This window comes from Clinocottus analis, unplaced genomic scaffold (genome assembly GCF_023055335.1).
Source record: "Clinocottus analis isolate CAN_PGR_092001 unplaced genomic scaffold, fCliAna1.0.p SCAF_341, whole genome shotgun sequence".
NCBI lineage: Eukaryota > Metazoa > Chordata > Actinopteri > Perciformes > Cottidae > Clinocottus > Clinocottus analis.
In genome coordinates, this window is record NW_027176089.1 from 1 (window position 1) to 12,500 (window position 12,500).

At 42.9% G+C, this 12,500-nt stretch overlaps 2 protein-coding genes across 3 annotated transcripts in view; both read left to right on the forward strand.

The window, feature by feature from the left end:
- Nucleotides 1-214: 214 nt before the first annotated feature.
- Nucleotides 215-4,690, forward strand: LOC137799375 (etoposide-induced protein 2.4 homolog; the record flags this gene model as incomplete). The annotated part of the gene is made up of 9 exons (XM_068596171.1): nt 215-477; nt 923-983; nt 1,287-1,353; nt 1,423-1,547; nt 1,938-2,057; nt 2,495-2,606; nt 2,694-2,805; nt 3,714-3,788; nt 3,889-4,690. Coding segments are annotated over 9 exons (1,098 nt in total), but the record flags the coding sequence as incomplete, so codon positions are not given.
- A 1,277-nt stretch (nt 4,691-5,967) lies between these two features.
- Nucleotides 5,968-12,500, forward strand: part of LOC137799376 (dolichyl-diphosphooligosaccharide--protein glycosyltransferase subunit STT3A) — a 7,714-nt gene continuing 1,181 nt past the window's right edge. Inside the window, exons 1-16 of one of the 2 annotated variants that reach the window (XM_068596172.1) lie at nt 5,968-6,028; nt 6,777-6,897; nt 6,985-7,045; nt 7,134-7,255; nt 7,457-7,602; nt 8,068-8,158; nt 8,244-8,350; nt 8,435-8,599; nt 9,369-9,549; nt 9,668-9,823; nt 9,942-10,033; nt 10,656-10,811; nt 11,227-11,415; nt 11,531-11,647; nt 11,731-11,833; nt 12,413-12,500. The exon at nt 12,413-12,500 is cut by the window's right edge and continues 101 nt beyond it. In XM_068596172.1, the coding sequence (XP_068452273.1) occupies nt 6,810-6,897; nt 6,985-7,045; nt 7,134-7,255; nt 7,457-7,602; nt 8,068-8,158; nt 8,244-8,350; nt 8,435-8,599; nt 9,369-9,549; nt 9,668-9,823; nt 9,942-10,033; nt 10,656-10,811; nt 11,227-11,415; nt 11,531-11,647; nt 11,731-11,833; nt 12,413-12,500 (1,862 nt within the window). In that variant the 5' untranslated portion in view covers nt 5,968-6,028; nt 6,777-6,809. Of the gene's footprint in view, nt 6,029-6,755; nt 6,898-6,984; nt 7,046-7,133; nt 7,256-7,456; nt 7,603-8,067; nt 8,159-8,243; nt 8,351-8,434; nt 8,600-9,368; nt 9,550-9,667; nt 9,824-9,941; nt 10,034-10,655; nt 10,812-11,226; nt 11,416-11,530; nt 11,648-11,730; nt 11,834-12,412 lie in introns of both variants that reach the window. The other variant, XM_068596173.1, reaches the window with a different exon arrangement.

Below are 12,500 nucleotides of genomic sequence, written 5' to 3' on the forward strand. Positions count from 1 at the left end.
ATTGTTGATTTAGACCCATCATGAAATCAGCCTGACAGTAAAATAACTTAAGTTATAACAAGTTATCTGCAGACGGCACAAAATATGGGTGGTTTTAGAAGCACTAAGTAAGAAATGAATATAATTTTGGATCAATGCATGACATAAAACATCCCGAAAACCATCAAATTCAAAAATACTGTTATTGGGATCTGCCTTCAAATACCTGTCTCAGCCTAATTCTGTTCAACAAGCCTTTAGGAGACATGGCAAAACTTTGCAGCCATGTCTTTGCGGCCATTTTTTTTACGAATCACTGTATGTGTATTCTCTCTCGCTCCGGGTTCTCCAGGGGATCAAGGACTCCATATTGGGGATTGGAACAATCTCCAAGCTGGATGCCCGCATCCAGCAGAAAAGGGAAGAGCAGCGGAGGCGAAGGGCCAGCGGGGCCCTGGCACAGAGACGGGCACAGAGTGAGGAGCGCAAACCGGACAAGTAGGCCAAAGAAGGAGCTGCATATTCTGGTTGCACTGATACTGATTTTCTTACTCAGCCAGAGTCAGACATGCTCATAGATGTGTTGTGTCCTCTGAGTATGCATCATGGCTCTTTGCACATGGAAACAAGAAGTGTTTTGAATTTGTTCCGTATGCTGTAGTCACTGTCAATAGTGAACATGACTTTATAATTGTGTACATACAACATGTTGTTTAATTGAAGCATCGTAAGTGGTTTTAATATCCTCCTCATCCTCAATCTGTTACCATGCATAAGTAAAATGTTCTAAATACCTTCAGTCTGCAAACGGAGACGTGTTTACAGCATCCATCGGTCTGTCTGACTCTAGTCAAGGGAGAAAAGCCAAGTTTACGTGAAAACAAACTACATGTGTACTATTCAACAGTGATGCACATTCATGTCATTATATTGTCTCTTTCAGTGACCCCAAAGTAGCCAGCAGGATTTTTCAGTGCTGTGCCTGGAATGGAGGAGTGTTCTGGGTGAGATTTTGAACTTACTGTTACATTACATCCCCGTCACACACTGCTGAAAACGTACCCAAACTTAGCTTTTAGCTTCTATAAACGTAGAACTAAACTCCTTCTGGTAAACGTGAGCTGAAGGCATCGCCTCTCAGGTAACCAACTCAGGTACACCCATGTTGTGTGGCCTTAACGACCTCTCTCCCTCATCGTTTGGGTGCTCTCTGCAGGCTCACCCAAAACAATCCTAAGATGTCTACCCTGTTGTGTGGGGAAAGCATGATTTGGGGACTAACTGTAGTGTATCATTTCTCTCTCCAGCTCAGTCTGTTTCTCTTCTACCGGGTGTTTATCCCACTGCTGCAGGCTCTCACAGCAAAAATCATCGGTATGTATGGCTGCTAGTGAATCTGCTCTCTGCTAGCACCAGTCAGTGAACAAGCTGTTTTTGCTCCAGGTGACCCCTCCCTCCATGGCAGCGTGTGGTCCTGGTTGGAGTTCTTCCTGACCTCGGTCTTCAGTGCTCTCTGGGTTCTCCCTCTGTTCGTCCTCAGCAAGATAGTCAACGCCATCTGGTTCCAGGTCAGGCCCTGCTGCTTTACCTTGCTGCAATGACGCGATGTCAGAGTGGTCTTTATATTTTTTTCCTTAACCGAGCCACATATGTATCCACATACAGTATAGCCACAAAGTTGCATCCTCTTCAAGGGTCCTAACTGGCTTTTGTGACATGCTGTTATTGTTACTACATTGTGGAATAAAGTGTAAGAAAAGTGGGAGTTTCTGCCACAACTTCTCTTACTTCCAGGGTGCATGGAGGAGGCCAGAAGCCTGAGGAGTTTATTGTGTGCTGTCATGTTATATTAGCATCACAAAGCAAAAGACTGATTCCCAAATCTTAATGTTAATAAAGGTGTTGTTTCTTCATATGCTTTGCTGGTGTAGATGTAAGGGTGTTGTTCTCTGTTGCAGGATATAGCCGACTTAGCATTTGAAGTGTCTGGATGCAAAGCGCAGCCGTTCCCCAGTGTCAGTAAGATCATCGCGGACATGCTCTTCAACCTTCTTCTCCAGGCACTCTTCCTCATTCAGGTACGTTCTATATGTAGACTGATGCCTTGGTTTTTCTTTCCTTTTGAAAAATATTGTCCCTCTTGTGCATACATGTATACCTAGAACTTCTGCATCTGGTGCTCTTTAGTCGTCTTACAGCGTGTTTGAGTTGAGACGTTACAGTAAATGTGCTGTCACTGGAGGCTCAGACTCACCAAATGTGAGCGACAATGTCATTTTGCTCTTCAACCAGAGTCCTCCAGCATGCCAGGCCAACAATTCCACTCCAGTATTTTCTAGATATAACATTTTTTTCCTGCCATCACACTTTCTTTGAGCACCACAACTCATCTAGATTCATTTTGTGTAAATAGCACAACAATCTAAATTTCTGCTCTCTAAGCTAAAGCATGAACATGCACATGTCTCTCCTCCCAGTGAATGTCACTGTGTTGTGTATTCTCGTGGTCCTCCAGGGCATGATTGTTAGCCTCTTCCCCATCGATGCCATCGGACAGATGGTTAGCCTCCTCCACATGTCGCTGCTCTACTCCCTTTACTGCTTTGAGTATCGCTGGTTCAACCACGGTGAGACACTCGTATTGCATCTACACCCAGATCATCTAGATTGATTAGAGAACCCAAACAAAACAGAGGCTTTTAATGTTGTTCAAGGCATTGAGATGCACCAACGGTTGTCCAACATCGAGAGGAACTGGCCCTATTACTTTGGCTTCGGTCTGCCCATGGCTCTGCTGACCGCCTTGCCCTCCTCATACATCATCAGGTGAGACTGCTTCCCTTCACACAGTCTGTTCCTTCTCAGACGATGCATTTACTATTTCAATACCCCTAAAAAAAGCTCTTTTAAAGCAAAAACTGTGTATTTTTTTTTTTACATGTATTTCATTTGTAAAAGAAAGATACATTTGGAAAATAACCCAAATGTTAATTAATGATGAAAATAATCCTTAGGTGTAGCCTTGTTTTTTTGTTGTTGTTTTTTTTAAATTAAAGTGTGATTGCATATTTTGGGTCCATTCTCCAGATGTTTGTTTTACACATTATCATCTTAAAAACTGTTCTCAGGTTACTTTGTGATTTACTGTCCTTTTTTAAACTATTGAAAACTAAAAATGTTTAACAGAATTCATCAAGATGTGTCCATGAATATTTTGATAGACCTAGAAATTGCATTTCTGTGTGTGTGTGAGTGTGTGTGTATGTCTTTTATGTTCAATTAATATGCATCTTTCCTCATTTGGAAGTTATTATGGACCATTTGCAACAGAATTTATAACCCAATAATCTCAAAAATATTTACAAAACGTAAATTCATGACTTCAAGTCTATGGGATTCTTAAAAAATGAAGAGTAAAAAAATACTCTATAAATACAAGTGTGCAGCACATCTGGAGAATCACTAACATCAACCAGCGTCAGGATCCTCTCTCAAGTCCAAAATGTTTCACAAATGTCATTCATGAAATAGATTCTAATAACGATTATAGAGTTCTTATGGTAACACATAACATGACATGTAGATTTGTTTTCACAAAATACCACATAACACGGAAGAAATATTAAAAGAGCAGGAGTGCCCTTTGGGAAAAGGACCTCATGTTTTCTTTGGGCTCAGTTATCCTTTACTGCATTAACCGGATGCCATGTTGTTGTTCTTCCTTTTCTACCTAGTGGCTGCTTGTTCTCCATCCTCTTCCCTCTCTTCATCATCAGCGCTAATGAGGCCAAGACGCCATCAAAGCTGTAGTGAGTAGAAATAAAGACAATTTTCTTGAAAATAAAAAAAGTATTCTCGTCATGCACGATCCACTGATCACGCTTGTGGGTTTCCCTCCCGCTCTTTCAGCCACTTCCAGCTGCGTCTCTTCTCCCTGGTGGTCCTGATCAGCAACAAGCTTTTCCACAAGACGGTCCACCTGCAGGCCTCCCTGACATCGTCCACCTCCTCAGAGAGGCTGTCGTCGCCCCACACGTCCCCGACCCGCCAGAGACCTCTCCCCACCCAGTGATGGAGCCGCTTGAAGGAGATAGGAAATGCACTCCGTGTGGGGGGAAAAATGATTCTTCCAGGCGGATTTCCTTAATTGAAGATGACATGTGGTGTAGGACAAAGGGTTTACATGTTTTATTAATCTAAATCTTTTAAACTTTGGTTATTCGTTTGCAGAGCCCACCAGACACATTTTTTAGTGTGACACAAAAAAAATCGACTGCCCCGTGCCTCACTCTCAAAACACATTATATACTCAGCTCTTGAATTGTTTTCTCTTTTCAAATTTTCTGTCATTGTTTTTTTTTTCATTTTTTATAATGTGCCATTTGAGTGACTCTCCTTTAGTATATTACAGCACAAAAAATCATTTAGTTTTAATATGTTGAAGCAACTGTGTGACAAAAGGATTTTTTAAACCAAAGGGGCTTGTTTGTATTCAGAAGCAAAGCACAGTCGTGTTGTACCCACAGTACATGTGTGCGTCACGTTGCAAGTCACATTCCTTCCTAGCAGATTGAATGTTTTGTTGCACATGGAAGTGTTTTTATGTCAAATCATGGTGTTCTATCAGTTCCAGAAATAATATTGTATAGTTAAAAAAAAAGAAATATTGTAAGAGCTTTGTTTTTAGTAGAATTTACAAACCAGTTCAGGAGCTGCTAAAAAGGGTTGGTGACCTTAGTGATGGAAACCAAGTCAGTCACTCTTGTTGTGTGTGGACTGAAGGTTAGCTTTTTCGTCTCATCCCAAATTGAATCTCACTCTACCGTCCAATGAGATGTGCATGTTGCAAATCACAAGGTGATGCCAGCGAAGAAAAAGCTGCCAGAGCGTTTTCAGTCTGTGAATTGAGTAGGTAATAGGAGAGATGACACTGCCAAACTGTTGCTTCTATGTTCTGTTTCTTCCACTTCAACCACTACAATGCTCAGCTCTGTAATGCAGGAAGGATTTGCATAGTTAACGCCTTTCTCTCTGAACAAAAGGGTGATCAGCCTTGACCCGCTTGCTCTAGTTTTCCCCTTCGCGAGAGCTGAAGCGAATATACAGTAACGGGTCCCTAGGGATCATAAAGCTGTTCGATTTCTGTGCTGTACATAATGTTAATACACCCCGAATGTTCAACCAGAAGCCCACCACCACGCAGCCACCCAGTCACTGACCTTTTTCTCACTCATCAGAGCGGGGCTGTGATATTTCTTTTTGAAAAACTATGTGCAATTATTGTAAGAAGAGCATAGTGTTTGTGCAGACTGATGTATGTGAGTGAGGTTTTGTAAAAGTAATACGTCTGATTTCAATAAAATTGGTCAGTATTCAATACTTTGATTACTGTGTTTGGGGCTTTTGATACCGTGGTGAGGAGTAGACGGTACATTCAGTCTCGAGAATGAAATGAGGTGGGAAGTGGACCAGGTAGAGTTGGTTAGAGTTAGTAACCACACGAGAAGCTATTCAAACACAGAACATGGAAATACGGTGAAGTTTCTGCTGCAGAGGAAAGTGGATGTTTTCCACTAATTTTAAATAAATGTGTAACAATCAGTACAATAATGGAGCTAGGTTAAATTAAGCAGATATTGCGAGTTTACAGTATATTGATAGAAATTGAGGAAATAAGTTCATTGTGACAGTCCACAATGTAAATTATGGCTTTAAACAGTTAAACACACTGCTGTATAGTTAACAATTTGTATTAATTTTATATTGTTAATATTTTGTTGCACCACTGATATATGTTATTATTAGTATCCCGTGTCCCTCACCAGTAGGGGGTGACACGTTGCTCTTCTCACTAAGGACACGTCACTACAGGACAGCGGCAAGGTAGGAAACCCAATGTGAATGACAGCCGAAGGACCAATCACATTGACGTGGCATTACTGTTGAGTGACGCTCAACCAATAAACGCGTCGTACAGCGCTGTGAGGGCGGGGTTAGTGTCTTGTGAAGGTTGTGTGTGAATAGTGTATGAGTAACAGGAGCGGAGCGGGTGAGTCTTGCTGAACATTTAACGTTAAATCTGTAATCTCATTTAGGGGCACCCGTTTTTATTTTAGGCTCTTGTCCTGCTGCCATATGTGAACGTTGCGTCGAAATCCTTAAAATAAGCTAGAGAAGAGGCGCGTGGCTAGGCTGCTCATTATTCGGATGCTAACAAGTTAGCCTCGCTAGCTGCTCACACACTTTAAACAGGATGGAAGCAGCGTCAACATTAGCCGGCCTGATGCTGAGTGACAAAATGATGCCTCTGGGCTAAAACAAGGCGGCCATTCATTGAAAATGTGCTCAGAATGCATGCAGATAGGTAAAGCAGTGAGCAAATAAGACCTGAGGTTCATTTCGTTGCCCTGTGGCGTTGGAACCGTTGCTGGAACAACTACAAAAATAAGCAAAGCTAGCTCTCAAAGTTCGCATTAATTGCAGCTCCGTTGAGCTTAATAGTTTGTGTGTTAGCTTTTGCAAAAGCTTACAAGATCTGGAAAAGTCGGGCAGAAATTTCTGCAAGTTGTCCAGTGCGGCTGCTTCCTGGTTTTCTGACGCCCATCGGTGTGCGTGGCCTTATCTGGTTGGGCTGCAGATTGAAGTTGACTGAGTGCAGTTGTGAAGACTTTGATTTTACGAGTTGCAGTTATCTGGCTTGCTAGAAACCTGTCATTTATAATGTGTTTTTGTTTACTTGTATCCCCCTGTCCTATGCGTTCCTGCTGGTCTGACAGTGCTGGCCTTCCTCCCTTCAGGTAGTACGGTGAGCTGTCCCTAACCTCGCCAAAATGACCAAGCTGGGCTTCCTCCGTTTGTCCTATGAGAAACAGGACACGCTGCTGAAGCTGCTCATCCTGTCTATGGCAGCGATCCTCTGTGAGTCCTCTGCTCCCCACACACATGAGCGTGGTCTCGCCAATACTGACAGCAATCCCATTGATCCATGTTTTTCTCTCCCATCAGCATTCTCCACCAGACTCTTTTCCGTCTTGAGGTTTGAAAGTGTCATCCATGAGTTTGATCCGTAAGTTTGACTTCTCTTGTGGATTTGTACTAATTCTGACATCTCTTTTCTAAAGTAATGTTTCACCTACATGTCATCTCACGTCCAGGTACTTTAACTACCGTACCACCCGCTTCCTGACAGAAGAAGGATTTTATAAGTTTCACAACTGGTTTGATGACAGGGCATGGTACCCTCTGGGGAGGATCATTGGTGGCACCATTTATCCAGGTAGGCATAAGAAAAGAATAAATTAAGCGGTGCAGTACAATGGGAATGACGAATGCAAGCTCATTGACTTTATTGTGGGTTGTTTGATGCCAAAAGTAGAGCACTTGTACACTGCTGTTTAAATGTCAGAAGAGAGATTCATGTCTGCTTTTATTGGCACGAACACAAAGCTGACACCTCTTGTCTCTTCTCTCTCACCAGGGCTGATGATCACCTCTGCCGTCCTCTACCATGTCCTACATTTTTTCCACATCACCATTGACATCCGTAATGTCTGTGTCTTCTTGGCTCCCCTGTTCTCCTCCTTCACCACCGTGGTCACGTACCACTTCACCAAGGAGCTGAAGGTATAAAACGCATGACCTGATTGACCTGAGACACCTCAATACATTTTTTTTATGGTTATACGTTCTTAATAAAATGCTAAGCAGTGTTTCCTTAAAAGGGAACTCCAGATATTTTCCTTTTAGACGTGTATTAAATCAACACACTCCATAGATTGTAAATATATAAAAAAGAGTGGTCAAAATCAAAGCAGCAGTAATATTTGTACGGCTTAACTAAAAAAAACACTGCATACTACAATTCCCATAATGCAACTCGATAGTGTTCTGTTTAGGCTGTCCTTTAGAATCATATTAGTAATACTATAATATAACTAATACACTTCATATAAATAATACACTTCATAAGGTTTCAATGTACTTTACTGAAGAAAAAAACCCCAGCGGATTTAAACAAATAAAGAAAATAAAGAGAACCAGGTCACTGTTTTTACTGATATATGGACGCACACCTTGTTGTCTCTGTAGGATGCCGGTGCTGGACTGCTGGCGGCCGCCATGATTGCAGTGGTGCCTGGTTATATCTCTCGTTCTGTTGCTGGCTCCTATGATAATGAAGGTATGCACGTGATGACCGTAACACATTGTGTCAGTAAAACTTAACAGAGATTCTTAATGAACTCCCTCTCTGGTGTCCTCGTCAGGTATTGCCATCTTCTGTATGCTGTTGACCTATTACATGTGGATTAAGGCGGTCAAAACGGGGTCGGTGTACTGGGCGTCCGTGTGCGCACTGGCCTACTTCTACATGGTGAGGAGAGCTAACGATGCACATGTTTTACCTAACTAATTCAGAGTTTACAGAGGTCCTGATAAGGTTTTTGTGTCCATCCAGGTGTCCTCCTGGGGTGGCTACGTGTTCCTGATCAATCTGATCCCCCTCCACGTCCTGGTTCTGATGCTCACGGGCCGATTCTCTCACCGAATCTACGTGGCTTACTGCACAGTCTACTGCCTGGGCACCATCCTCTCCATGCAGATCTCTTTCGTTGGTTTCCAGGTATGTTACACAAGCCACGCTGATACTCGGCAATGCCTCGGCAGTAGAGTCGTCATTGGGCCTCATTCACTAATATGTGCATAGAAATGTGTTTGCTTGGCGCACAAAACAAGCATGTAAGCAAAAATTGCCTTCACGGCACGAGACAATGGTGGGAGTAGCCGATCATATGACAGGGGATGAAGAAAGGGTTTTCAGAGCTTCTTTGGTGATCTCAGGATATTCTGCCTTGATTTTAATCCAGAACACAGAGTTGAAACAGACTTAAGTTTCATTTTTGGGTTAACGTATAACGTAACCTCTTGAAATACTCGCGTGTATTCAGTCTTTTTTTATTATTTTTTTTTTACATGAAAAACATCTTTCTGACCTTTTTTTTTCAATAAATAAATAAATAAATTCTTTGTGCTGCCCGGTACAAAGGGACCCGGTGGTTGGAGACCGCTGAATAAAAGTCAACCTAAAACATTCTATAAAATAAAATGACAGTTATGCATTATTTACCTCTTACAAAGCATGCAGAAACAATAAATGAAGAGAATATTAATAACGCCAGGCATTAATACATTCACGATGTCAAATATAGTTTTCTTTAAAAAAGTGTTTTAATGAATGTGGTTATGCATTTAGTCTTTATGTGTGATTGCATTTTCTAAGAGAGCCGGGCCTTTATCTTTTTTGCATACTTGTGCACTGAGGAAGTTCTAAATCACCCTCTCCTTCCCCCCCCCCCCCCTCTCCCACACTCCTCTCCTTTCTCGTAAACCAGCCGGTGCAGTCTTCAGAGCACATGGCAGCCTTCGGTGTGTTCGGCTTGTGCCAGATTCACGCCTTCGTGGACTACCTGCGCAGCAAACTCAATGCCCACCAATTTGAGGTTCTGTTCAAGAGCGTCATCTCCCTGGTGGGCTTCTTGCTGCTGTCTGTGGGCACCGTTCTCATGCTGACCGGTAAGCGGGTGGACGAGGCGCACCAGTAGATACGCTAGCAAAGCATGCGTCCTTCTCCTTCACTCTTGTGAGAAACTGATCATCAGTTCTTTCTGCTTTGGACCACGTTCTCCCCCAGGTAAGATCTCTCCGTGGACGGGTCGATTCTACTCTCTGCTGGATCCCTCCTATGCCAAGAACAACATTCCCATCATCGCCTCCGTCTCCGAGCATCAGCCCACAACCTGGTCCTCTTACTACTTTGACCTCCAGCTGCTGGTCTTCATGTTCCCAGGCAAGTGCACACTCCTCAGAAACACACAGAGTAACCAGGGGGTTTAATGCGAGTGTAACACCAAGCTTGCCGTATTGTTGTTGGGTTTTGACTGTGGTTACCTTCCCTTCCCTCACAGTCGGCCTGTATTACTGTTTCAACAACCTGTCGGACGCCAGGATCTTCATCATCATGTATGGAGTCACCAGCATGTACTTCTCAGCTGTCATGGTACGTCCTCTACAATTCTTCCCCAGAGAGCAGTCCATTTGTTTGCGTTTGTGAGTCGTGACATTTCCCCGGTGGCACCAGAAGGTGGCGCACTCGCGTCATAAACCAAAACTACATTTAACACAGTGAATGGAAAACATCACTGTTCTCATGGCCAAGGAAAACCTGGAAAAATCATGGCATTTTAAAATGGTTATTTCCAGGCCTAGAAAAGTCCTGGAAAATAATCAAATCCCAAAAGTTCTGTGAATATTTTATATTTATATGTTTATGACATTTATTTACGCTGAGTTTGAAATAATTAATATGCTTTTTAAAAGAAAGACCCTCAGAATATAAGCAGGCATAAATACAAGCATCTATATAAATGTTTATTCTTTTAATCAAACTACTGTCTCTCATTCATTTGTGTTATTTACGGTATACTGCATGCTTTGTAGTCCTCAGTTAGTTTAAATACTATATTGTATCACTTTTTCATTTACACACCGAGATTTCATAACATGTTTGGTCATGGAAATTTGGTTTTAAAGTCATGGAAATCCATTGATTAAATGAACCCTGAAAATGTGTTTGGGAAAGTGATCTGGGTTCATTAAAGTGCTGCTCGTTGCCTCCTCAGGTGCGTCTGATGTTGGTTCTGGCTCCCGTCATGTGCATCCTCTCGGGGATCGGCGTGTCCCAGGTGCTAACAACATACATGAAGAATTTAGACGTCAGCCGGCCAGACAAGAAGAGCAAGAAGCAGCAGGACGCCACCTACCCCATCAAGAACGAGGTATGAGGTCTGAGGGACTTGCTGGAGGGTGGTGTCATGCACATGTTTGGACATGTTGCCTTTTTAATATTTAAAATAGGGCTACCACAGGAAAAAAACTACCTAACTGTATATAAAGAAGTTAAAGGTAGCTCTACCTTAACTAGCTACAACTCTAAGACACCACTAACGATCCTATGACTTCTGTACTTTTACTTGGATAGACTTTAATTACAGGACTTCTACTTGTACTGCAGTGTTTTTCTTATGGCGTGGCATTGGTACTTTTATCAAAGTTAAAAGTCTCTCTTGGTCAGCTGTGTTCTCTCTTGCTGATGAAATGAACTCTTAAGAGAAGCATACCAGCCACCATCTCTGGTTTCAGTAGTCAGGAATAAAAGCCTGTCGCCTGATGGCATCTTGCATGTTTCACCAGGTTGCCAGTGGGATGATTCTGGTCATGGCCTTCTTCCTCATCACATACACCTTTCACTCTACATGGGTGACCAGCGAAGCCTACTCCTCCCCCTCGATTGTCCTGTCGGCCCGCGGAGGCGACGGCAGCCGCATCATCTTTGATGACTTCAGAGAGGCCTACTACTGGCTCCGCCACAACACGCCAGAGGTCAGTCATACCTAAAAAAAAAAAGAACGATATTGGTTCTGAACCAGAGTTTTGAATAGTCTGTGTGCATCATCATCTCCATTCAATGATTTTGAGTGTAACTTTTTGCTTTCAGGACGCCAAAGTCATGTCATGGTGGGATTATGGCTACCAGATCACCGCCATGGCGAATCGAACCATTCTAGTGGACAACAACACGTGGAACAACACGCACATCTCCAGAGTTGGACAGGTGAGCTGGGGAACCTTCGGGGAAGGGGGCGTCCTGTTTTCGAGAGTGCCGCTGAGCTGACTGGGCTGCTGTTTGTTCTGTAGGCCATGGCGTCCACCGAGGAGAGGGCCTATGAGATCATGAGGGAGCTGGACGTCAGTTATGTCCTGGTGATCTTCGGAGGACTGACGGGCTATTCCTCAGATGGTACGTGCCCATTATCACTAGCTCAAAGTCGGTACAGGACTTGCAACACTGTGTCAACATGAACACGCCTACACACACATTGTCACTTTAGTTGGATGTGTGACGGAGATGTTTTAGGCTGGGGTTTAATAGTCTGTTCACAATGCAGCTTCAAGCTGTGCTATGAATGTTACCAGACCCCCTCAGGTGGAATGACATTCATTTCAATAATCAGGTGTAAATGTCCATCCTTAAGTTGTGCTTTTCTTAGTTTTCGATGAGATCTGATGTCCCCTGAAATGAGAGCTAAAAAAAAAGAAATTCTTCTTTACTACTAAGCAACGGGTCTATATTTCCATTGCTTGCTATTCCTCCCCCTCTTTCTGAAGTTCACTGTGCAATAAGCTGCCAAACAGGTGGTTTTATTTATTTATTTATTTATTTTTTCAGGGATTTGCCAGACAATAAAATATTTGCATAAACTAACGACTGATAGTTCCCCGAATCGTCAAATGAGTCTGTCATTGAATGTTGCAGAAAAGGCGGGCAAAGGAATAGGGCCTAATATTCTCCTCTAATAAATCCATCCTTCCGCCACAGACATCAACAAGTTCCTGTGGATGGTCCGTATCGGGGGCAGCACGGACACCGGCAAACACATCAAGGAGCACGACTACTACACCCCCAC